Source organism: Hypanus sabinus, chromosome 15, assembly GCF_030144855.1.
Source record: "Hypanus sabinus isolate sHypSab1 chromosome 15, sHypSab1.hap1, whole genome shotgun sequence".
NCBI lineage: Eukaryota > Metazoa > Chordata > Chondrichthyes > Myliobatiformes > Dasyatidae > Hypanus > Hypanus sabinus.
Window position 1 is genome coordinate 17,566,039 of NC_082720.1, and position 23,638 is coordinate 17,589,676.

The window sequence follows — 23,638 nt, forward strand, 5'->3', positions numbered from 1 at the left end:
CACAGGGAGAGCATGCAAACTCCACACAGAGAGCTGCAGAGGGCAGGACTAAACCTGGGCTGCTGGAGAATGAGGCAACAGATCGAATAACCGAGCCACTTCACTGCTGTCTGCGTCCAAGTGTCACACGGCAGAGAAATATGCCCTTTGACCTTCGACCCAATCAGTCCTTGCAGACCATCAGTCACCTGTCCATACTCATCCCAGTTTCTTAGCACTTCATCCATAACCTTCTGTACTTAGCAATTGAATGCTATAGATGTTTCTCAGATGTTCAGAGTGTACCTGCTTCTGCCATCCTCAAAGGATGTTAGATTCCAACCACACTCCGGTGGAAAAGAAATTCCCACAAATCGCCACAAAACCTCATTCCCTTTCTATTAGACCTATGCCCTCTAGTTTTTGGCAGTTCTGTTAAGGGAACAATATTCCTACTGCCTACCCTATTGCTCCTTGGGCATGTGTATACTGCTATCAAGTCTCCCCAAATCCCCTTCACTCCAAGAAATGTAAACTCAGTTTGTGCAATCTCTCCTCTTAACAGAAACACGCCACCCGAGGCACCAACCATGCTGGTGAATCTCCGCAGCACCTTCTGTGCAATGATATCCTTCCAGAACTAAACTCAGTACTGCAGTTGTGACCGAGCTATAACACCACCATGAATATCCTTGCTAATTGCTGAAGCTTTGATCTCACTGGGAACCAAGCTGATTTTTACACAGAGTGAACATGAAGAACATCGAGTAACAGGGTCCCCCTAGCAAAGGGTACGTGATTTCTTGGTGAAATTCCAAGCCTGCCGGAGACAGCTGTCCAGATCCTGGACAGCTGCAGCCATTGACGGAGTTGCTGATAATATTGCACCACGCATTCCAACACAACACTCTCTCTGAAACCAAGTCGCTCCATAAATGCAAGAAGCTGTCGGAGTCTGGATCAACAGCACATCTGCCTCTGGTGTTTTTAACACTAGTTTAAACATATTGTTTGTGTGAACAGCCAGTTGAGCTCTTTTATCTGAAAGCAGGGAATTGGTCACAGTTGATTGAAATAGATGAATGGTTATTGATTAAAAGCCACCAGGCATTGGACAGAGCTAAAGAGAAGAAATAAATGAATAAGCAAATATCAATTAATGCCCATTCTTAGATGCTTTACTGGGTAAGGGTGCCATCTTGTCTGGCATGGCGCCACATAAGGCAAGGAGGAGTTAGCTCCTGCCTTGACCTTTTGCTTCCAGGCACAACAATAAAGCACAATTACTCAAGCTGATCTTGACAATTAGAGGAGGAACAAATTCATCAGGTTGTCTGTTCCTGGTGACAATCCTGCTCCCACGCTTTGTCCCATTTGGGGAATATGGCCCTTAACCGAGATAATCTGATCAATGTAGAAGTTTTTGAGTCAGAGACACACCCTCAAATTCATAGTTTCAAAATCTCTGGGTTGTTTCTGATTGTAAATCTCTGAGGTCACCTGAAGTTCCACATTAGAGCAATAAATTCTTCATGGTCAGGTCTTGTCTCAGCGTGATTGAAGGTTTATTTTTACTTAGGGGGCACATGCTGTTGGCATTAACACGTTCAGCTTTGTCATTGTATCAACTTGTAGAGCTCTGGCGTAAGTTATTACTGTAGTTCGTCTGCTGATGGCATCTGGCATTTGATCCCAAAGGGGAAGCAGGGCTTTGGAGTGAGAGTGAAGCTTAGTATCCGATCTACCAGAGGTCTTACCACCACAGCCTTGCTATGATTAATCACAACCTGTTATCACTCTCACAATACATCACACTGACAGGATTAAAATTCTGGGCCTATGCATTTGTCTTTCTCCTCGTTAGTAAAGGGATCTCAAACAATAAAGGGCTTCGTAAAAACAGATCGAAGCCTCACACTATCTAACCAGGGAAATTATTGAACACAGTGGGGTTGACTGGGAAAATGGAAAGCATTTAGCACCGTTTCGAAAGTGGTCTGAAGGGATACAGGAGTAAACTTATCCAGCAAGCAGCCATTTGGAGAATCTCGGTGTTACTGGGCATATTTTGAAGCCAATGTTCCCTATTTCTACCTCTCTGTCTTTCTGGGGGTTGCAGGCTGCTGCCAGGATTCTGTGCCTCCTAGCTGCCCTTGTCTATCTCACCTAACAGGGATCACTTCATGAAATCTATCTAGGAAGTATACACACTTCATAGGAAGGGAGATGTTCACAAATGGCAGGATGGGAATTTGAGCTGAATTAATTTTCCGACTCCCAGCCCGTGGCTACAGACACCATCTGTGTTCTACCTGGCAACAATGCCCTGTCACGGGTTAAGGTACTGCAGAATAATGATGAAGATTGCCTTCAGGGTTTCTTTGAGACTGCACGTGCTATAACTTGGTGTGCGCCATTCTCCAGTGTTTACACAGCTCTTCCACCAAAGTCACACTAACAAGTCAGAAGAACCCTCATAGAAGATCATCCATGTTAAGCTTCTGTCCATCAGTCTTCCCTTTTCACATCACAGGACAAAGAGCTTTCCAATACCCCACCGAGGTTACCATTCGTCAGGGTTAGAAGCTGCTGAACTATGATGTACATTAAAATCCTAGGATCGCCAATGATCAGAAGCTCAATGTCATTAGAGCAGATTGATGGCTGGAGCTCATACAGCCAGCAGTTCACCCCCTGAGCCTTCAAGCCCTTTCCACCATTCACAAAGCCCAACCTCCTGATTGCCTATCTGAGCACAGCCTCAAAATTGCTCTGTTCAGTGGCATCCAGGAGAACACTATCACCCCAAGTAAACATTCCTGCTACCGCAGACACACAGTAACTGCCCTGATGCAGTCTGCACTGACAGCATTCCACAAAACCCAAGTCTGCACTGACATGAGAAAGCCATTATCAGAACAAAAGTCATAGGAGCTGAATTAGGCCATTCAGCCTATTGAGTCTCCAGCATGGCTGTTTTATTATTTTTCCCAACCCCATTCTCCTGCCTTCTTCCAGTAACCCTGACTAAACAAGAAACTATCAATCTCTGTTTTAAATATACCCGATGACTTGGTCTCCACAATGAATTCCATGGATTCACTACCATCTGGCTAAAGAACTTCCTCCTCATCTCTGTTCTAAATGGAAGTCCCTGTATTCTGTGCCATCTTTTCCTCCCCCATTATAGGATACATTCCCTCCACATCCACTCTATCTAGGCCATTCAATAACCGATTCGTTTCATTGAGATGCCCCTCTCATTCTTCTAAACTCCAGTGAGTACTGACCCAGAGTACTCAAAAGTTCCTCATATGTGAACCATTTCATTCCCAGAATCACTCTCATGCACCTCCTCTGGACCCAAAGCAGACCAATACTGCTCACAGTACTCCATGTGCGGTCTAACCAATGCCTTATAAAGCTTCAGCATTACATCCTTGCACTTACTTTCTAATCCCCTTGAAATGGATGCTAACATTGCATTTGCCTTCCTTACCACTGACTCAGCCTTGAATTAAACTTTAAGGAATCCTGTACAAGAAATCCCAAGACCCTTTGCAGCTCTGATGGTTTAAATTTTCTCCCCATTTAGAAAATAGTCTACATCTTTATTCCTTTTACAGAAGTGTTTGATCATACACTTCCCTTCACTGTATTCCATCTGCCACTTCTCCCAAATCTTCCTAAATCCTTCTGTAAAATCCTTGCTTCCTCAACATCACTTCCCCTCCACATATCATCTGCAAATTTGGCCACAGAACCATTAATTCAGTCATCCAAATCATTAGCATATAATGTGAAAAGAAGCAGTCCCAACACTGACCCCTGCATAATACCATTAGTCACCGGCAGCTAACCAGAAAAGGCTCCCTTTAATCCCACTCTTTGCCACCTGCTAATTAGCCAATCTTCTATCCATGCTAGTATCTTTCCTGTAATACTATGGTCTCTTATCTTTTTAAGCAGCCTTATGTGTAGCACCTTGTCAAAGGCCATCTGAAAATCCAAGGATACATCCACTGACTGTCTATCCTGCCTGTTATTTCCTCAGGGAATTCCAACAGATTTGTCAGGCAAGATTTCCCCTTAAGGAAACCATGCTGACTTTGGCCTACTATATCATGTGCCTCCAAGTACCCCAAAACCTCATCCTTAATAATGGATTCCAACATCTTTCCAACCACTGAAGTTAGGCTAGCTGACCCGTGATTTCCTTTCTTCTGCCTTTCTCCCTCTTGAAGAGTGGAGTGACATCTGTAATTTTCTATTTCTCTGGAACCATTCCAGAATCTAGTGATTCTTGAAAGATCGTTGCAACTCTAATCTCGTCAGCTACCACTTTTAGAACCCTGGCATGCAGTACATCTGGACCAGGTGACTTAACTGTTTTCAGGCTTCCCAAGCTCCTTCTCCTTAGTTACAGCAATACTTCTACCCCCTGACACTCTCAAATTTCTGGCATATTGCTAGTGTCTTCAACAATGAAGACTGATGCAAAATAGTTATTAAGTTTGTCTGCTATGTCTTTGTCCCCCATTATTACTAACCATCACTTGAATGTTGCTTGTTTTCCTGACTTGGAAATATGTATATTACCAGTACTTCATTGTAGCTAAGTTGAAATCCTGAAACTCCCTCTCCAACAAAGCTATGGGAGCACTTTCTCCAGAAGGATTGCAGTAGCTCACCACTATACTACTGCCGTAGGGGTAGATATGGACTATCATTACCAGCAACATACACAGCATGAATAAAGTTCAGATCATTGTATAATTCTTGGTGTTTCCACCACTGTCCAGACCACCAGGGCATTCCTAATCCCTCCTCATTTCTCACCCTATCCCAGTAGCTGTCAGATCTCCCTCTTTTTCCTAGGCTACCAGGAAAAGCCCAATGTCTTCTCAACTCCATTGCCACGGGGCAACTCCTGGAACTTCACTGTATTCCCAAGTAGTGCTGCAAACACTAATTTTCTCAGGGATCTGTGTCTAACTCTAATAAAGCTTTGGTCTGAATAATCTACTTGAAATACTGCTAATGCTACCTTGTTCCTCACCTGGAATATTTATTTTGGAATGAGTTGTTGGTTACATACAAAAAATGGAATATGATAGTTCTTAGAGTAACAGAAGCTTCCAATTTAGGGTCCTCTGATATCAGGGGGGCCACTGTTCAGTAAATGGCTCACCTGCCTCAGGAGTCTGGACCTATTGCCACAAAGCTTCTATTGACTGAGTTCAGCAGTCAGATTTGATTAAGTAGCCACTGGGTCCCACGTGAATGAAGTAAAGTTCAGGTTGAATGAAACATAATTGTTGAACCAATAACCTGTCTAATGTCTGTGCTCAATGTTGTTGACGGAGCAGGCAGTTGCTTTGTCTTAACTGCGTTTCACACCGTAAACTGCTTCTTACCTTGTGACTGCTTGACCGAATAATGGTGCAACAGTTAGGTTGTGTGACTCATTAGCCCTGTGCTCCCGATCAACTGTGAAGTCTCGTCATTATGTGGCTGACCATTCTGCAACAGCACAGCCGCGTCATCATGCAGTAAACTTATATTCTCATGTTGACTTTCTAGCATCTTATAAAGTCCCACATAGAACCTGATTTGTAAAACTGTAATCCATAGAATTAAAAATGTGCATATTTGGGTTCAAGGTTAAAAAAAACAGAGAAGAGTACAAATAGTTATTTTCAGAATACAGGATGCCCTCCCCAGGAATGGTGCCAGAACTTGGCTTTTTTGATAGATGTAAATGACATCATGTGGGATAAAGTGACTTAATTTGTAGTTGGTACTGAGCTCAAAGTGATAATAGTAAACTGAATACCACTGGACTGCAAAAGGACATAGGTAGGCTGTGTGAATGAACAGACATGGCTAATGAAATTTAATACATTATGAAGTGATGCACTTCGGCAAAAAAATATAAGGAGAGATAGTAAGGACTAAGTAGCACAGATCTAGAGGGTATGACCTTGATGTATATGCACATAAAATTTGAATGTGCTAGGGCTAGTTGGCAATGATTAGTAAAGTCTGCAAGATCCTTGAACTCATAAAGACACGGTATACAAAGTAAGGGAAGTTATGTTTAACCCATGTAAAACACTAGGTGAGTCAAAATTAGAATATATCACCTAATCTTAACGGTATAATTTTAGGAATGGTGTGAAGGTCCTGAAGAGGAAATGATCTGTTAAGATGGTCCCAGGCATTTCAATTATAATGTTAGACTGAAGAACCTGGGCTTGTTCTTTTGGAGCAAAGAAGTTGGAGGGAGATTCCATACAGCTGTGTAAGACAAACAGTTTTCCCTCCCTGTCCTTTACACCACTGGTATTTAGGGCAGCAATGAAAGTCCCCCATCTTCTCTATTGTGTCCCTGGTGTGGTTCAGAGTGTTCAATTCTCTCTCTGTGGCATGGCACCAAGTTGTCTTTGGTCTCCTGTAAGTCCTCTGCCTTCCAGGGGTCCCTTTTCAGTGATGATGGAGTTGGCCTCTCTTCTCCATCTCCAACACTTCCTCGTGGTGATTATGACCATGTCCTCTTGGTGACACTGAAGGAGTAGGGCGTGGTTGGAGATCGTTCTTGGCCAGCATGTATGGATGATCTTCCGGAGGTTCTTGGTGTGAGGTGATGACAGCTTGGCAAGGTCATTCTGTAATGCACCAGCACCTGTACAGGAGTGTGGACAGATCACAGTTCTGGTACAGCTTCACCTCTGAGTGAACACTGTACTTGGTTGACCCCCATGTGGTGCTCATTGATCTGAAGACGTTTCTAGCTTTTCTGAGTCTGCAAAGCCTCTAACTACTTTGGACAGGGTAAACTAAGAAAAGTTAGTGCAGGAAGGGCAAAAGACCCAGATTTAGTATTTTTGGCTAAAATATAAGGGCATATAAGAGAAATAATTTTTATTCAGACAGTGGTTATAATCTGGGCGATCTACAGCAACAGAATCATTCAGGATGTTCAACAGGGAATTGGACATGCACATGAAGGGGAATAACTTGCAAGGTTAGAGAAACTTTGTGAGTGATGGGCCTGCTTCTCTAAGGAGCTGACATAGATTTGACTGGCCAAATGGCCTTCTGTGTCATAACAATTATTTTATATTTCTGTAATACTGCACTAATGTCTCAGTGGCCATGTCTTGTAATGGTCACCACTGTATAGTTGACTGTCTGTGTACTAGTGCAGTTCTCTCTTGCCCTGTGACTGACAGTCCTACAACTGTGTAGCCACATTGTTGTGTTGATCCTACACTGTACAGGCCTGTCCATTATTCTAAGATTGATGCCCACTGCCTGCTTTTCACTCTGCAATTCCCCACCTCCATGTGTGATGAAGCTTATTAATTTCCGACCTGTTTCCTTTACATAAGCTGGCATGCAAGCATGGCCCCATTTCAATTTGCTTGACACCAAAGAAACCAGTATCAAATAGCACAACTGAGGCCACCTGTCGTTCAGCAATAATCAGCTCCACACTCCCCCACCCCACTACCACCAACACCAGTGCCTCATTTTCCTTTGTCAGTATCCCATTACATATAATCGCTCTGCTAGTGGACCAGCACTAACGTTTCCGTTCATTATCTAGTTTCAATCATTAACTCACTTAAGGTAAGTAGGTTAAAGAAGGTGTTATTGCTCATCTAGATGGGAATTTCACACCAGCACGTTAAGCAGTATGAATAAATTAAATTAAGATGTTTCCCTTCCTTACTTCTTTTTTCTCTTTCCCTTTCAAGCCATAAAGAGTATTGTTTCCCTGTTCACCAGGATGGTGTGGTATACAAGTCAAGTCAAGTCACTTTTTATTGTCATTTCGACCATAGCTGCTGGTACAGAACATAGCAAAAACAAGACAACGTTTTTCAGGACCATGGTGTTACATGACACAGTCCAAAAACTAGACTGAGCAACATAAAAAACAACACAGAAAAAAACTACACTAGACTACAGACCTACACTGGACTGCATAAAGTGCACAAAACAGTGCAGGCATTACAATAAATAATAAACAGGACAATAGGGCGGTTAATGAGAATACTTCAGCTGCTGACGGCTTTCAGGGCTCACAGCTCTGCCAGAAGGTCAGAGACTCAAACCCCAGCTCCAGAGACTTGAGCTGATCATTCCATGTGTGGAGATCCAGGATCAGGTTTACTGTCACTGACATAAGCTGTGAAATTTGTTGTTTTGTGGCAGAGAGACACATATAAATTACAATATAAATAAGTGAGTGGGAAGTGCAAAAGAAGAATAATGAGGTAGAGTTCATGAGTTCATGGACCATTTAGAAATCGGATTGCAGAGAGGAAGAACCCGTCCCTAAAGCGGTGTATTGCTCAAGAGGTTAAGTATTATGCTGGATGAAATGGACATCATGTTAATTTAAAGGAATGATGGCACGTCCCACTTTGCAGTAATGAAACTGCCAGCCTGCACCAGCATTGCAGCAGGATCTAATTGATTGGTGTCTCAGTGGAACTTTCGTTTGCAGTAAAACCCAACCACCATAATCGCAGTGTCAACACCTCCATCAATCAGCACACCTGCTGGTGCTCTAGGACTGGTACAAAATGCAAGCTAAATCCAACTTCTTTCAGTGCTTGCTCCTTCCTTGGGCTTATATCAGGATAATCATGATGTGTGCATTCTCCACGTACTCTGGGACAGTGGTGTGGCAATTCAAGCTGGGGCCTCACAGTTCCAGTGACCAGGGGTTCAAACCTGACCATGGGTGTAGTATGTGCGGAGTTCACATGTTCTCTGTCATTAATCATGCGTTTTCCTTCCTCAGGGTGCTCTGGATTCCTCCAAAAGAGTTTAGTAGGTGACTTGTAAATTTTCCCTCATGTGCAGGCTAGTGGTAGAATCTGGGGAGAGATAATGAGAACAAAGTTTGATTAGAGTAAATGGGTATTGATAGTTGAGATGGAAGGGTCCATTTCTGTGCTGTATGATTCTATAACGACAGGCATGGCACTGCACCTTTGTAGACCCATTGAATATCTGGGGAGAGACAGCAGAGCAGCACATGCTGGTCAGGCAGCATGTATGGAAATGAATAAACAGTCAACATTTTGAGCCCAGACTCTAGTCCTGCAGCAATACTAAACTCTTAGAATGCTCGCTCAACCTGCCTGTAGTCTGCATTAAAGTGATACACCTGACCTGCCAAGCACTGTTTAAACATCAGTTCATCTTTCACCTTGCACATTTGCCAGAGGCAGGAACCACCACTTCGACTAAGACTTTTCCATTGTTATTTGCAATATACATTGATGATGTAATCTTTAGTGCAAGAAGCATGATAAAAAAGTTTGCAGATGATACAAAGTTCGAAGTTCAAAGTACATACATTACACCATTAACAACCATGAGAGTCATTTTCCTGCGGGCATACTCAGCAAATCTTTAGAGTAATAACTATAACAGGATCAATGAAAAAACTAGAGTGCAGAAGACCACAAACTGTGCAAATGCAAATATAAATAAATAGCAATAAACATGAGATAATGATAAAGAATCCTTAAAATGAGATAATTGGTTGGAACATCTCAATGGACTGGTAAGTGAGTGGTTATTCCCCTTTGTTCAGGAGTCTGATGGTTGAGGGGTAGTAACTGTTCTTGAGCCAGGTGGTGCGAGTCCTGAGGCACTTGTACCTCCTACATGATGACAGCAGTGACAAAAGCCCATGGCCTGGGTGGTGGGGGCCCCTGATGATGGGTGCTTCTTGCCTACGATAGTGTTTCGTGTAGATGTGCTCAATGATGGGGAGGGCTTTGCTTGTGCTGGACTACCCCAAATCCACTACCTTGGCGTTTACCATACCAGGCTGTGATGCAGCCAGTCAATACACTCACCACTGCACATCTGTAGAAGCTGGCCAAACCATTGACAGTAAGTGTGGTGGGGTAGGGTAGGGTAGCTCCCTTCTTTTAGAGGATGGAGTGGCTAATGGATTTTATCCAAAGAGATATGAGGTAATACATTTAGGAAGGTGCAATAAAGTCAAGAAATTTGCATCAAATGAAAAGGAATTGAATGGTTCAGAGGAAGAAAGGGATTTTGGAATGTTTATCCACAGATCCCAGTAGTAGCAGAACAGATTAAAAAGGCTTACATAACATTCAGCTTGATTATCTGAGGCACAGAATATAAGAACAGGGAAGTTATACTAACAGTGCTCCATTTTATTTATTTATTGAGATACACCACGAAATAGGCCCTTCTGGCCCTTCGAGCTGTGCCTGAGTCAATCCGACCCTTATCATGGGACAATTTACAATGACCAATTAACCAATTAACTTCCCTGGATTGTGGAAGCCAGGTGGAGCACCTGGAGAAAATCCACACGGTCACAGGGAGAATGTACAAACTACTTACAGGCAGTGGCGGGAAGTGAACCTGGGTCACCTGCATTGTAAAGTGTTGTACCAACCACTACGCATGCTGCCCCCCCCCCCCAGTATACAATACCAGTTAAATCACAGCTTGAATGTTGCACACAGTTCTAGCCACTGCATTTAAGAAAAACAAAGATTGCACTGGAAAATTTGCAGAGGAAATTTACAAAGATGTTGCTAGAACAATATTATAGTTGCAAGAAAAAAAAGATAAAACTTTATTTGGGACAGAGGTGGCTAAGAAGTGAATCAGCTGAGATGTTTAAAATAGTGAGTGGCCGGTTAGAGGAAACAGAGAGGTCACTTCCACATAGGCAGACCTAAAAACAGAGAGGCATGGAGCAACATAGTCTGTTAGAAGAATTAGAGGGAGATGAGGAGAGTTTTTTTCACCCAGAAGATGGTGGGGCTCTGGAACTCATTGCTGCAAGAGTGATACAAGCAGAAACTTCCATCAGTGCTTGGATGCGTCCTTGAAGAGTTCCAATCTGCAGGGGTGTGGACTTGATGCTGGGAGTTGGGACCAGGCTGAGTGGGTTTGTTATCCAATGGAGACACAACATGAAATGTATGTTGTAGCTTTTTTATGGTTTTATAAGTCTGGTCTCTGCTATCCAGAAACTGACATATGTTACTCAAATACTGCCTTTACCTTCAATGACAATAACTTACTTGTGCGCAATGACTTTAATGTGGTGAAGGGTTTCATGGAAATAATTTTCAAACAAAATATGGCACTAACTCAGCCAAGGATCTGTAACTTAAAGCTTGATCAAACAGGGAGGATTTAAAGAGTTTATTGAAAGAGTAAAGGGCTGGAGAGAGAAATTCACAGTGTTAGATCTTGGCAGGTGCCAATAGTGGACAGATTAAAATGAAGAATGTGGAAAAGAGCTTGGAGATCTGAGGAGTTTGTAGAGCTGGATGAAGTTACGAAGACGGGTATCGGAGAGATGGATGCCCTCATTTATATGGATGGCATATATCCCTCCAAGGCAATTCTATTGATTTATGTTCCAGCCTGTGGAGACAGGAGGGCAGGGTAAAGAATGATCCAGACATTTTATATGAATTTACAGGTGCTGAGATGTTTCTCTACAACACAAAAATTGGACAACCTTTCATGCCTAACCCAATATTCAGAGAATTTTTCCTGATCAACCAGTTTGGTGGAAACAATTCCCGTTTAATTTGTCTGTCTATGAAAGCGGCTTCCTTTAGTTAAAGCAAATTGTTCATGACCGTTACATCCTGAAAGCACATTTTAGTTTTGCAGGTTTACCAGCAAACTGGTTAACTTTCTCCTCCCTAAGCAAGGATACTGAAATTGTTTAAAGCACTGCTATTAATACCACCCTCCAGCTAAAGTTATCAGATGCTGCTGGTGTCAGGAAGGTCTGGTCTTCACTACGTGGCACTGTTTTTGTCTGGTGCAGAATTCATCAGGCTTCCCCACGCCCCACCCCCCACTGATTATGTGAATTAGTAATGTTCATAAAATATCATTACCTGCACTGACTATAGTGAACCACTATCCTTGAGATTGACAACTCTCCAGGAACTTAACACGAATCTCTTTGCTCTTGCCAAGAACAACTGAAGAGAAAATAAGGTGAATACAGAGTTTTGTTTTCCTACTTGCACCCAGCAGAAGTTTCCTGTTTGACTAAAAGTCAAAGAATCATCCAATCCAGTAATATATCTCTGCACTTCTCATGGGAAGGTAGCACCCCATGAAAATTGACATGTCACGCAGCCTTACTGCTGAGTGAGTGGGAGGAGGCAAAAGCTCATGTCATGAAATTTCCAGCAATTCAAACAATCAAAGATTGGTAATCCTCACCATCCAGGACCAATTCAATCTCCACAGTAAAGGCTGCCCAAGGCAGAGAATGTTCACTTTCTATATTGCTGTTTCTCTGCTTTGTCATTCAGAAGCCAGCTGCAAATAAATGCATGAGTTAAGGATCCCTGTTATTCTTTTTAACCCATCTTTCACCATTTTCCTCGCTTGGGAATGTCTAATCAGAAACCCAGTCAAACGACAGATGTCCCATTATAGAGTCAAACTGAAGGCCTGTACTAGTTAACCAAGCAACATCCACTTCTAACCATAATGTAGAAACCTACAATAGCAGCAGTATTAACTTATTAATTAATCCTCTATGATCACTTAATCTGCCCAAAGAAACCACACACACACACAAACACACACACACACACACACACACACACACACACACACACACACACACACACACACACACACACACACACACACACACACACACACACACACACACACACACACACACACACACACACACACACACACACACACACTTCCTGCCATTTCTATTCAAACCAATAGTCCAAACAAGTCTACTTTGTGAAGCCTTTCCAGATCAGGATAAATCCTGAATTAAATGGATAAAATAAAATGAATGGAGGTGGGGGTAGTTTCGGGCGACTTTTAATCTTTTTAACTTGATTAGGAAGGTAATCATGCCAGTAGCTAGCCAGCGGAAGTGCAGGTGAGGTGGTGCTGGAATTTGGGATTGTGAGAAATGTGTGGAAAAGATTCAGCTCTTTCCGGGAATTCAGATCTCTTGTCATTGTTCTCTTGTTGCTTGTGACCCACTCACTGCAGTAACCATTCAATTTTTTTTTTTGTGCAGTGTAAGTCAGGCTTAACCAGAACACCCTGAGCTTGGCCGAATTCTTGTTTGTACAGCTGTTAAAATGACAGTGCTTGTTGCATGCCTGTTATGAATAAGGCAGAATGAATGCTGTCAGCTGGATTCGCTTCTCAAAAGTTCTGTTTGCAGAACTTGGTGGTAGCCTGTTGTGGTGGAAGGGGGTGAGGGTCTCTGCCTGCGTATATGGTGACAGATGTTACACAGGGTGTTGAATGCCTTTCATACTCGAAAGGAGGACTCAGTTCTTTATGTAGAAGCACCTGTGAACAAAAATTGATATTGATCTCTATATAAGATCAGTCAGTGAGAAATCTCTGGGCCATAAGATCTAACACTGGGATATACCTTCACTGCAATGGATTGAAAGCATCCCCAGACAAGAATGAAAATTAGTCAAGCTCTATACACTGAGAACGGACAGATCAGAACCAGGACAGTAGATTAAGCCTCACGGATATAGATAGATTAGGACACCGGCTGAAAATTATTTCTTGCTGATATGGTATAGATTATGGCCTTGACTGGGAGATCATTACCTACTGATATGGTGGAGATCAGAGTCTAGACTGTAGGTTATCACTAAGTGATATAGTTTTGATCAGGACTAGGATTATTAATTATTACTCACTGATAGGGTACAGATTACAAACAGGACCATGAGGTATAGCTTACGGCCAGGACTAGAAAAACATCATTACTCACTGACACAAATCAGGATATGGAGATCCTTTCCCTCTATTATGATCCTCAGCAGGCTGAGCATTGAGAGGTTCTCACGCACTGAAACAGCACAGGTCAGGGCCGAGCCGGGGAATGTTCAACCTCAGTGACAGAGTGAAAAACTGAGCAAGTGGCCACATTCCCTATTGTGACCTGCTGGGGCAGGGCAAGTGTTGAGCAGCCATTTTAATCTACCATTTCTAGGTATAGTATCCACATTTTGTCCCTGCTCCATGTTATCCTTGTTTACAGACAGACAGACATACTTTATTGATCCCGAGGTTTCATTACAGCCGCACCACCAAGAATAGTGAAAAAATATAGAAATATGAAACCATAAATAATTAATTAATAATAAGTTAATCATGCCAAGTGGAAAAATAAGTCCAGGACCAGCCTATTGGCTCAGGGTGTCTGACACTCCGAGGGAGGAGTTGTAAAGTTTGATGGCCACAGGTAGGAATGACTTCCGATGACGCTCAGTGTTACATCTCGGTGGAACGAGTCTCTGGCCGAATGTACTCCTGTGCCTAACCAGTACATTATGGAGTGGATGGGAGTCATTGTCCAAGATGGCATGCAACTTGGACAGCATCCTCTTTTCAGACACCACCGTCAGAGAGTCCAGTTCCACCCCCACAATATCACTGGCCTCAGGAATGAATTTGTTGATTCTGAGATTGTCACAGTTATTGATTGTTGTTACAGCTAGGTCAATTGAGCAAATTCAGATCCAATAATTAATATGCATATAATATTTAATTTGTAAAAGCAGTGTATAATGGTGAGGGAAGTCCTGTGTTCAGTTGCGTTTCTTATGTGGCAAGGACACTAAAGTTGGCTGTTGTGCTGGTAGTGACATCCTATAACCTCTGGAAATCTGAAGCGCTGGGTTAGTGATGAGGTTACAAGAACAGGCTCTGATTTGAAGCCAATGCTTTCCACAATTACATTTAACTTTCTAACTTCCACCACTAATCTTGAAGAAGATTAGTTAAGGAATTGTGGGCAGCCTCGGGAGCCAGACTCCAGTGAAATCCTGCACAGGAGGAACAAAAATCACTTAACAAAATGCAGATGTGTTTGTCTAAAGCGGGGCTCCCCAATCTTAGTCATGCCTTGGACCCGTGCCATTAACTGAGGGGTCGGTAGACCCTAGGTTGGAAACCTCTGATCTAAAGGTACAGGTTGAACTGGGGATGTTTTCTGGTATCTACCTAGTTTGGACACGTGCATGAATCTTGCTGTGATGCAGCTATTTTTTCACTATTGTATGTGACTACAGGAAAATGAACCTGTTTGCAAGTAGGTGAAACAGCCCAGGTCTCTGATCTAACTCAAGTCACCAAGACCAGCAGAGAGGAAAAACCATTGTTTTTAGAAAAGGCTTCTCTCCCCACTCCAGCTCTCCCCTTTCTCCTCTACTTGATCTCTGCTCCTGCACACGTCCGCAGATAAACTATAGTTGTCAGAATGATTATCTTATAACATTAGGGCAAATTTCGTGCTCCACGCAGAAAGCCAGAGTCAAGGAGTCTGTGTTGCATCAACTACCTGCCCCAGGCTGTTTCAAACTTGGCATTCATTTGTCATTGAATTTAATTTGTCTCTGTACTTGTGGCACAAATGAAGCATTAACTGAATTCAGACTGCTGAACCAAACACGCACTTACCCTCATACAAACCTGCTATGTTTGATAATAATGCAAAGCAGAAATCTTTGCAAGAAGCACCCCACAGATTCTTTAATGTGGCAGCATTGTTCAGCAAGCAGCAGTTTATATTAGGAACAAGAACATTCTGATTATTTTTGCATTAACAATGCTGAATAAAATTCCCTGTCTGTTTATAACCCACCTTAAAATCCCTTAATAATATCTGACATAATTTGTCACCAGGTTAAATGGCATGTGTTTTCAAAGGAGGTATTTCTGGAATAGAAGCTAACTGAAAACTACAGCTATGACAAACATTAGATGTGTTTGATAGTATCAGCTCTTACGGCAATGGCATGGTAACACATTCTTCAGGGCGTTAAATGGCAGGACTGTGCTTAAGTGAATGAGTGGTTTCAAAACGTTTAACCAGGGGCATAGTCTCCCACTGAATATTTTTGATACGTTCCTGCTCATAATCCATCATTGGCTAACTAGGTTTCAATTATGCGTAACGAGTAGGAGTATTGAAAAATCAAGTAATGGGGATTATATGAGGTCTGGTTTCAATTTGACTCTTTACAAGGTGAGGTTCCCAGTGACAACAACTTGCTATGTGGGATTTCTGCCTGGTCTTAAGCCCATTCCGTGGAATGTTTAGAACTGGTTTCTCTGCATTGTAAATTTTGTTGATGTGTGCTGGTGCACTATCAATAACTCACTCTGAGACGTAAAGGCGAGATATCGGCTTTTATTGACTGGAAGAAGGAACAAGCAGTGGTTGACCACCATACTACATCCTGGAGACTGAGGGCTGGGCTCAGGCCTTGATCGCCTTTATACCGGGGTCTGTGGGAGGAGCCACAGGAGCAGTCAGCAGGGGGCGTGTCCAGACAGGTATATGTAGTTCACCACAACAGCACAAGTACGCTGAGGTACAAGTACAATGAAAAACAGACTTCTAGCGGTATCACGGGCATATAGATTCAGGCAAGAACACACAGAATATAATTTCAAAGTTCAAAGTAAATTTTATTACCAACGTACAGGTACGTCACTATTTACAACCCTGAGATTCATTTTCTTGTGACCAAACTCAACAAATCTATAGAATAATAACTATAACAGAATCAATGGAAGATCACCCAACTAGAATGCAGAAGACAACAAAGTGTGCAAATGCAGAAAGAAGAAACAGTAATAATAAATAAATAAGCAAGAAATATCGAAAGCATTTGGTGTAGACTCCTTGAAAGTGAGTCCATTTGTTGTAGGAATGAAGTTGAGTGAAGTTATCCATTGTGGTTCAAGAGCCTGATGGTTGAAGGTTAATAACTGTTCCTAAACCTGGTGGTGTGTCCTGAGGCTCCTGTAGCTTCTCCCCGATGGCAATAGCAAGAAGAGAGCATGTCCCGAGTGATGGGTGTCCCTGATGAAGGATGCTGCTTTTCTGTCACAGTGTTACATGTAGATGTGCTCAGTGGTTGAAAGGGCTTTACCCATGATGGACTGGGCCATATCCACTACTTTTTGTAGGATGTTCTGTAAGTTATACATAAATTATAGAAGACGAAGAATTAAAAAAGACTGTAAAACAGGACATTAGTGCAAAATAAAAACCGAAGACTCATCCATAGTGGTATAAGAGATGGTCTGTAGAATTTTGGTGCTGAGGCAAGGTTAGAGTTGTGCAAGTCAGTTTCAGTACCTGATGACTAAATGAAAGGAGCAGTTCCTTAACCTGTTGGTGCAGGACTTGCAGCCCAATGCATGCAGTGTGAAGAGAGCATAACACAGTGTGGCAGGATTCCTCGATGATAGATGCTGCTGCCTTGAGTGCCTCAAGTAGGTGCTGTCAATGATGGGGAAGCCTGTGCCTATGATGGAACGGACTGAGTCCACTCCTCACTGGAGCTGCTTGCATTTCTGTACGTTGGAGTTATCATGATACAATCAGGTCAAAGTTGAGAGAGACATTGACAGACAATTTTCTATGGACTCTATAACTGAAACTGAGTGCATTAGGATCCGTGAAATTTCCCTCCGGTATCTGGCACACTAATATGTGCAGAAATATACAGAGGACTCACAAATGGTTGATATATTCAGGGCAGACAAGTTGGAGTGATGAAGATGCTTAAAACACTCAACAGGTCAGGCAGAATCTCCATGATGAGAAACAATAAACATTTCAGGAGGACCCTTCATCAGAACCCAATGTGGAGATTTTCTATACAACTGCTATACTATGACATGAAACCTTGGCATTTATTCTGTAATAAGACATCCAGGAAAGTGTGAAATGCCCCTCTGCAGTCTAACATACCTTTCCACAATGTCTTTCATATCCTATGGGTCCCAGCGTGAAGACATAATGCCACCCATGCACCAGTGAAAGATGGAGAGTGCCCGTTGGGTGAAGAAAGCAGGCCAGACTCTGCAAGCAGAAGCAGTAGGACACCAAGAGCCACTGCCAACAAGAAAATAGATGCCCTGAGACTTAAAAAGACCAAGGGTAGTTGGATTATTTCTGTATAAAATCACAGATAGTGAGTCAGCAATCTATTTTACAGCTTTACATTTCGCTGCTGTTTTACCACACCCCTCACCAAAATTACTACCCCTTGCTTCTAAGTTTTGCCTGCAATATGATATCACTCCAGTGTAATGGGTGAGGGGCAGGGGGTCTGCCCAGAAAATGTTCCATTGACATTCTAGCACTTGGAAAGAAGTGTCAATAAACCAAAGACTCCCCATTTCATCTGTCACATGTCCCACTCAAAGCCCCTAAACTGAAGGAGATCCAGGATATTGTTGGGAGATTCCACCCACTCTACCAGCCAAACACAACCACGAACAGGGGTTTGTCTCATCAGTGCCTGGGAAGGTTCTGATGGTACTTCCAGGAGGTGGAATTCAATGCAGGAGGGAATCAGGAACCTAGCTGTAAAATGCCGATAGCTCCTCCTATTACCTTTCCACGAGGTTGTTTTGCAATTTCCCATTATCCATTGGTGACACATCAACCTTATATCCTGGAAGTTTCTGGAAGTCCACCATAACTATGAAGTTAAGCCCAGCTCAAAGTTTCTCTCAGGATTTGCAACTATATGAATGTTGGACTCAATGATTATAAGGTTGATCTGATGTGTTTTTGACATTGAAGGAGGGACAAGCCCTTTGGTCTGTCCAATCTATATTAAGGGTCTGATCACTGACTCATATACTGCTCAAAGAGGCTGTTAATTATTTTATCAAATGTTCATTTTGTAACTTTTTTTTAGTATAATTGACTGGAGAGGTGTGTGAGAGAGAGAGAAAGCGATATTAACCATCATCCCTTTACTTCTAATAGAACACTCTGATTTGGCCATTTATCCACTTAAACCATTCTGAGTACACTGATGGAATCCCCATGAATCTTAACTGGGACTTCTCTAACAGGGTTATTGTGGAGCTGCTGTCAGCAAGATTTCTCACCCAGACCTGCTGGAGCAGTTTGCTAAGTCCTTTGAGAAAGATCTGAGCACTGCTCCACCTACAGAAGTTATCTGAGCATGTCTACCCAGAGTCAAAGAGTGTCTTCTGTGTTGAAAGGTCATGGTGGTTGTGATTTTCTATCTCTGCCAACTAGAGAAGTGCAGAAAACAAAGAAAGGGCCTCTACGTTGAATTCATTGATCTCACCAAAGGAAGGGCCTCTACGTTGAATTCATTGATCTCACCAAAGCACTTGACTTGGTCAGCAGATTATGGGCTCTGTCAGATCCTGTCTAAGGTGGGCTGCCAGATGGCAGTGTACAACTCTTGTGTCGCCAGCACACTGCTGGGCAGTAGCAAGACCTCGACACCATACGCTAAGCAAGAGAAAAAGATCAAAACCTTCCATTTAAGGTGCCTTCATGCCACTTTGGCCATCTCCTGGAGAGACGGCGTACCCAATGCTGAGGTGGTTCTCTCTCCTGCCAGTCTCCCTAGCATGTGCAACCTGCTCAGACAGTGTAGACTGTGCTGGCTGGTCATGTCAGTCACATGCAGGATGGTCACATCCCAAAAGACATCCTCTATGGTGAGTTTGCTTCAGGCAAGGGAATCATTGACAGCCCATAACTGCACTACAAGGACGTCTGTAAGCGGGATATGAAGGCACTGGATAGCAATACTGAGTCCTGGAACGAATTAGCAGCCGACCGCACCAGGTGGAGAAGCAGCCTGAAACAACACCTTAAGTCAGATGAGGAAATATTCCTGAAAGCGCAGAAGACAAACAGGCCCAAAGAGAGGAACGCTGGATCACCAGCAGAGCAGTAGGCCGCCACTCTCACGTTGGTCCCATCAACCACAGACAGCGCTGCACCAGCATGGTAGATCGTTTGGACGATACATTCATCGTCAACCTCGGCCAACAGAGGTCCACTGACTCATACACTACTCTGTGCTATTTTATTAAAGGTTATTTTTGTAACTGGCTTTCTTAGTGTAATTGAAGGGAGAGGTTTGTATGTGTATGTGTTTAACCATAATCCCTTTACTTTTAATAGAACACTTTGGTTTGGCCATTTATTTACTCAGACTATTCTGATCGGACTGACTGAATCCTCATGCATCTGAACTGAGGCTTGTCACTGTGCTCAGCTCAGAAGGAGTTGATCAGCTCTTTCAGCTTCTTGCCGTTGGTGGAAGGTACTCAATACAGGAAGGCCAGTCCTACACCGTGCGAACAGCAAAATCTTTTTTTTTTGTTAACCAGCGTTACTTATTGATCTTGCATAGTCTCAGTCAAGCACAGCCAGCTGGCCTAGCTCCAAGTCCCCTTCTGGAAAATCTTATCTGTCAGTGCTTCATGCCCATGGAGAATGTTCAGAGTCGGAGTTTCATCAGGTAACTTCCAAGTGCGGCAGAGGTCAGGCGAGTGATGAAGAAATAACACTGGCTTCACTCAGTAATTTATGAAATCTGTTAAAAGATTGTGGGTTGGGAAACATAACATTTCACACATAAAGGATTCCTTCATTTATTTCATCTGTACCTTTCATTTCAATTTTATTATTTCTTTCTCAATGATATGCCTTTTTTTTCACACATGGCTTCTACTTCGGAACAATTCTCTTGTCTCTCTGATTTACTCCAGGGTCTCATTTAGAGTTTTGTCCAAAAGGTGGCATCTGTGACAGAGAGAGAGAGAGAGAGAGAGAGAGAGAGAGAGAGAGATCTCCTGACGGCAGACAAGCTTTGGAGCCTGGCAATCACACACTGTCAGGCAGACTCTGTTTTTGTTTCCTTCATCCAACAGGAGGCCACCCCTTCTGAAGGAGCAAGGCCTTGGACATACAGGGCCTTTCTACTGGGTAAGTGAGCCAAGGAACTGAAAATGGAGTTTAAGTCAGATAAGTTGAACTTTGGGAAGATATGTGTAGAACTTACAAAGTAAACTGCTGAGCCCTAGGGAGTAGAACAGCAATGTGGTGCACAAGATCATCTGTGGAGACTGCATTGGCCAGACAGGACACAAATTATCAACTCAGCTACAGGAACACAAGCTGGTGGTATGGAGACGTGATCCACTGCTGCTGATCTCAGTACGTGAAGACTAGGAAGGACGTCACTTCTTCTGGGATATCTCGGTTCTGGCGCAGGGAAGCCACGTAGCAGGCATGAGAATTTTTGGAAGTGTGGTTCTCTTCTGATAACTCTGTAAACAAATATATCGAAATAGATACCATCTACAAACACCCAAGAGCCAAAGAAATACAAGCCAATAGAATTCAAAGAGCAACTAAAGGGGTGGCCAATCAGGATGAAGGCAATCGAACGGGGGCCTATATAAACGTGAACACTCCCAGGGAGAAACAGCAACAACTGTGCACTGAGGATGTCACCTCGGCTGGAGATGAAACGTCTGCAAGCTAATTGCCAAGCTCGGCCAACACCACAACATCAGTCCCCGCTGTCCTAAAGAATAGAGTTCTGTGTGGTCCCCTGAAAGTGGCTCACAGGTAGACTGGGTGGTGAAGAAGCTTTTGGCATGGCTGCCATCAGTCAGGACTCCAAGTGTAGAATGTGGGCAGTTGTGTTGCTCTTGTACAAGATGTCACATTTATGACGCTGTGCACAGGTTTGGCGAGCCTGCTATGGGGAGGAGTGCTGAGGAGATTTGTGAGGATGTGCTGGGATTCAAGGGACTGAGTTGTGGAGAGGAGTCAGGCGTTTATTCATTGGAGCTTAGGAGAACGAGAGGTGTGTGAAATTACAAGGGGCATAGATAGGGTAAATGCACACAGTCCTTGTCCTAAGATTGGGAAGAACTAGAGGACATAGGTTTAGAGTGTGAGGGGAGAGATTTAATAGGAACCTGAGGGGCAATCTTTTCACCCAGAGTATGATCAATATTTGGGGTGAGCTGCGGAGGAAGTAGTTGGGACAGATAAAATAACAACACTTAAAAGTAACTTGGACAGGTATATGGACAGGAAAGATTTTGAGGAATATGGGCCAATCACAAGCAAATGGGACTAAATGAGATGGGAATCTTGATCAGTGTGGACCAACTGGGCTGAAGGGCGTGTCTCTATGCTGTGTGTGACTCTATGACCATATGGAGGCTCACCCTGCCCTCGAATGGCCTTAGAGCCTCACTGACTGGCAGGCCACTCTCCCTGCTGTTTCTTCAGTAAGCATAGAGACTGAAATTTGGGGCCAACCTTCTACCAGTGGATCTTCTTCTCAAGTGCAACGTTTTTTAAAATGTAATAAAAGAAGGTCATGTATCATCTGTGAGTATTGTGCTAGATTGCCAAACATAGTGTGTGCATTGATTACAGTGCCGGTGTCCTCAATAGCCCCTTCCTGTTCCAATTTAGAGACTCGTGTCACTGTTGCAAGGACATGGCGATGGAACGAACCCAAGTGCCGAACACGGGCACGGAGGCCGATTAGGGAGGCGTCACCGTTGTAGCGAGTGCAGACTTGGTGCCAAGGGAGTCTTTACCCAGAGTCTTGGTTTTAGTAGAGAATTCAGGAACGATGCTTAACTTAGAACTGATAGTCCTAAGAACCATGGAAATGGAACAAGGTTACTCATACATGAGTTGACCAACAAACTGGCACCTTCTAGTTGTGGTCACAGGATTCTTATACTACATTGGCTGATAGAAAGCAGGTCTTTGTAGTTCATGGGACCTGGGAATGATTGGAACTAAATGAGGTGATTGAGGCCCAATTCCCGAGGTAAAAGGCCAGGTGGGCACTTGCCAGCAGGGACCATGACAGTCACAGATTGACCTTGGCCCCAGGTAAATTGTGAAGCAGTCATATGAGCCCAGAAATATGTCCACATCCTACTGTGGTGTCCTGTTAGAGAACAAAGCTGACTGAATTGGAGGACATGGCCAATGTTTGCACTGGAACAAGTTTTGGAAGTAGGCGATTTTGCAGAAGGTTTGGGAGTTGGGATTGATGCTTGACTAATCCAGTTTTGTCATGGTTCTGGTTGGCTGTTCCCCTTTAACGCTTCTTCCTCTCTGATTATGCCCTGATTTCAGTCATTAGATCTCCATTTGCTGCTAGTTTACTCAATTACAGTACACCTGGTTTCCATCTGCGACTGGGAAATAAATACGATGGCGGCGCTATCACAGGTTGCCAGTTCATTGGTCTATTCCCATGTGATAACTTTGTTTCTCGACTGCTTAGAACCGTTCGTTTTGAGTTCAGCTCCAGTTTCAAGATATTCCATGAAAACCCCATCTCTGTGTCAAGACTCCATATCAGAGCTCCGTGTCAAGATTCCTCTGGTTTGCTGTTCAACGTTCATGTCAGCGCCGGCAATACCAACTTGGTCTCTGTGCCTGTGTCCTGCACTTGGGTTCTCCTCAGTCACTCCGTGCAACAAATTTACAATCAAAGTTTTGTTTCAGTGCTCTCAAGGTCCAGAACCAAGCCACTTGGGATGAATCCAAAGACATCTAAGAGCAGATGTGACTCCCATCTTTCAGTTGTCCAGATCTCCACTGACAGGCTGTCAGTTTGTGAGCAGGCGGTTACACTGGGCCAATGACCTGCATGCAGACTCCAGTGGCATGAACAGGAGGTGTTGGAATCCAGAAAAACAGATGCCTAAACCTACTTTTCATAATGTAAAGGTATAATTGCCTGAA

The 23,638-nt window shown here is 43.3% G+C and overlaps 1 protein-coding gene across 2 annotated transcripts in view; it reads left to right on the plus strand.

The window, feature by feature from the left end:
• The window catches only part of LOC132405325 (fibroblast growth factor receptor-like 1), a 147,706-nt gene that overhangs the window by 36,969 nt on the left and 87,099 nt on the right, over positions 1-23,638 (plus strand). Inside the window, exon 1 of one of the 2 annotated variants that reach the window (XM_059990039.1) lies at positions 20,187-20,363. The exons of the other annotated variant lie outside the window; for it this stretch is intronic. Coding sequence (XP_059846022.1) covers positions 20,339-20,363 — 25 coding nt within the window. The 5' untranslated portion in view covers positions 20,187-20,338. Of the gene's footprint in view, positions 1-20,186; positions 20,364-23,638 lie in introns of those variants that run through there. 2 annotated transcript variants of the gene reach the window in all.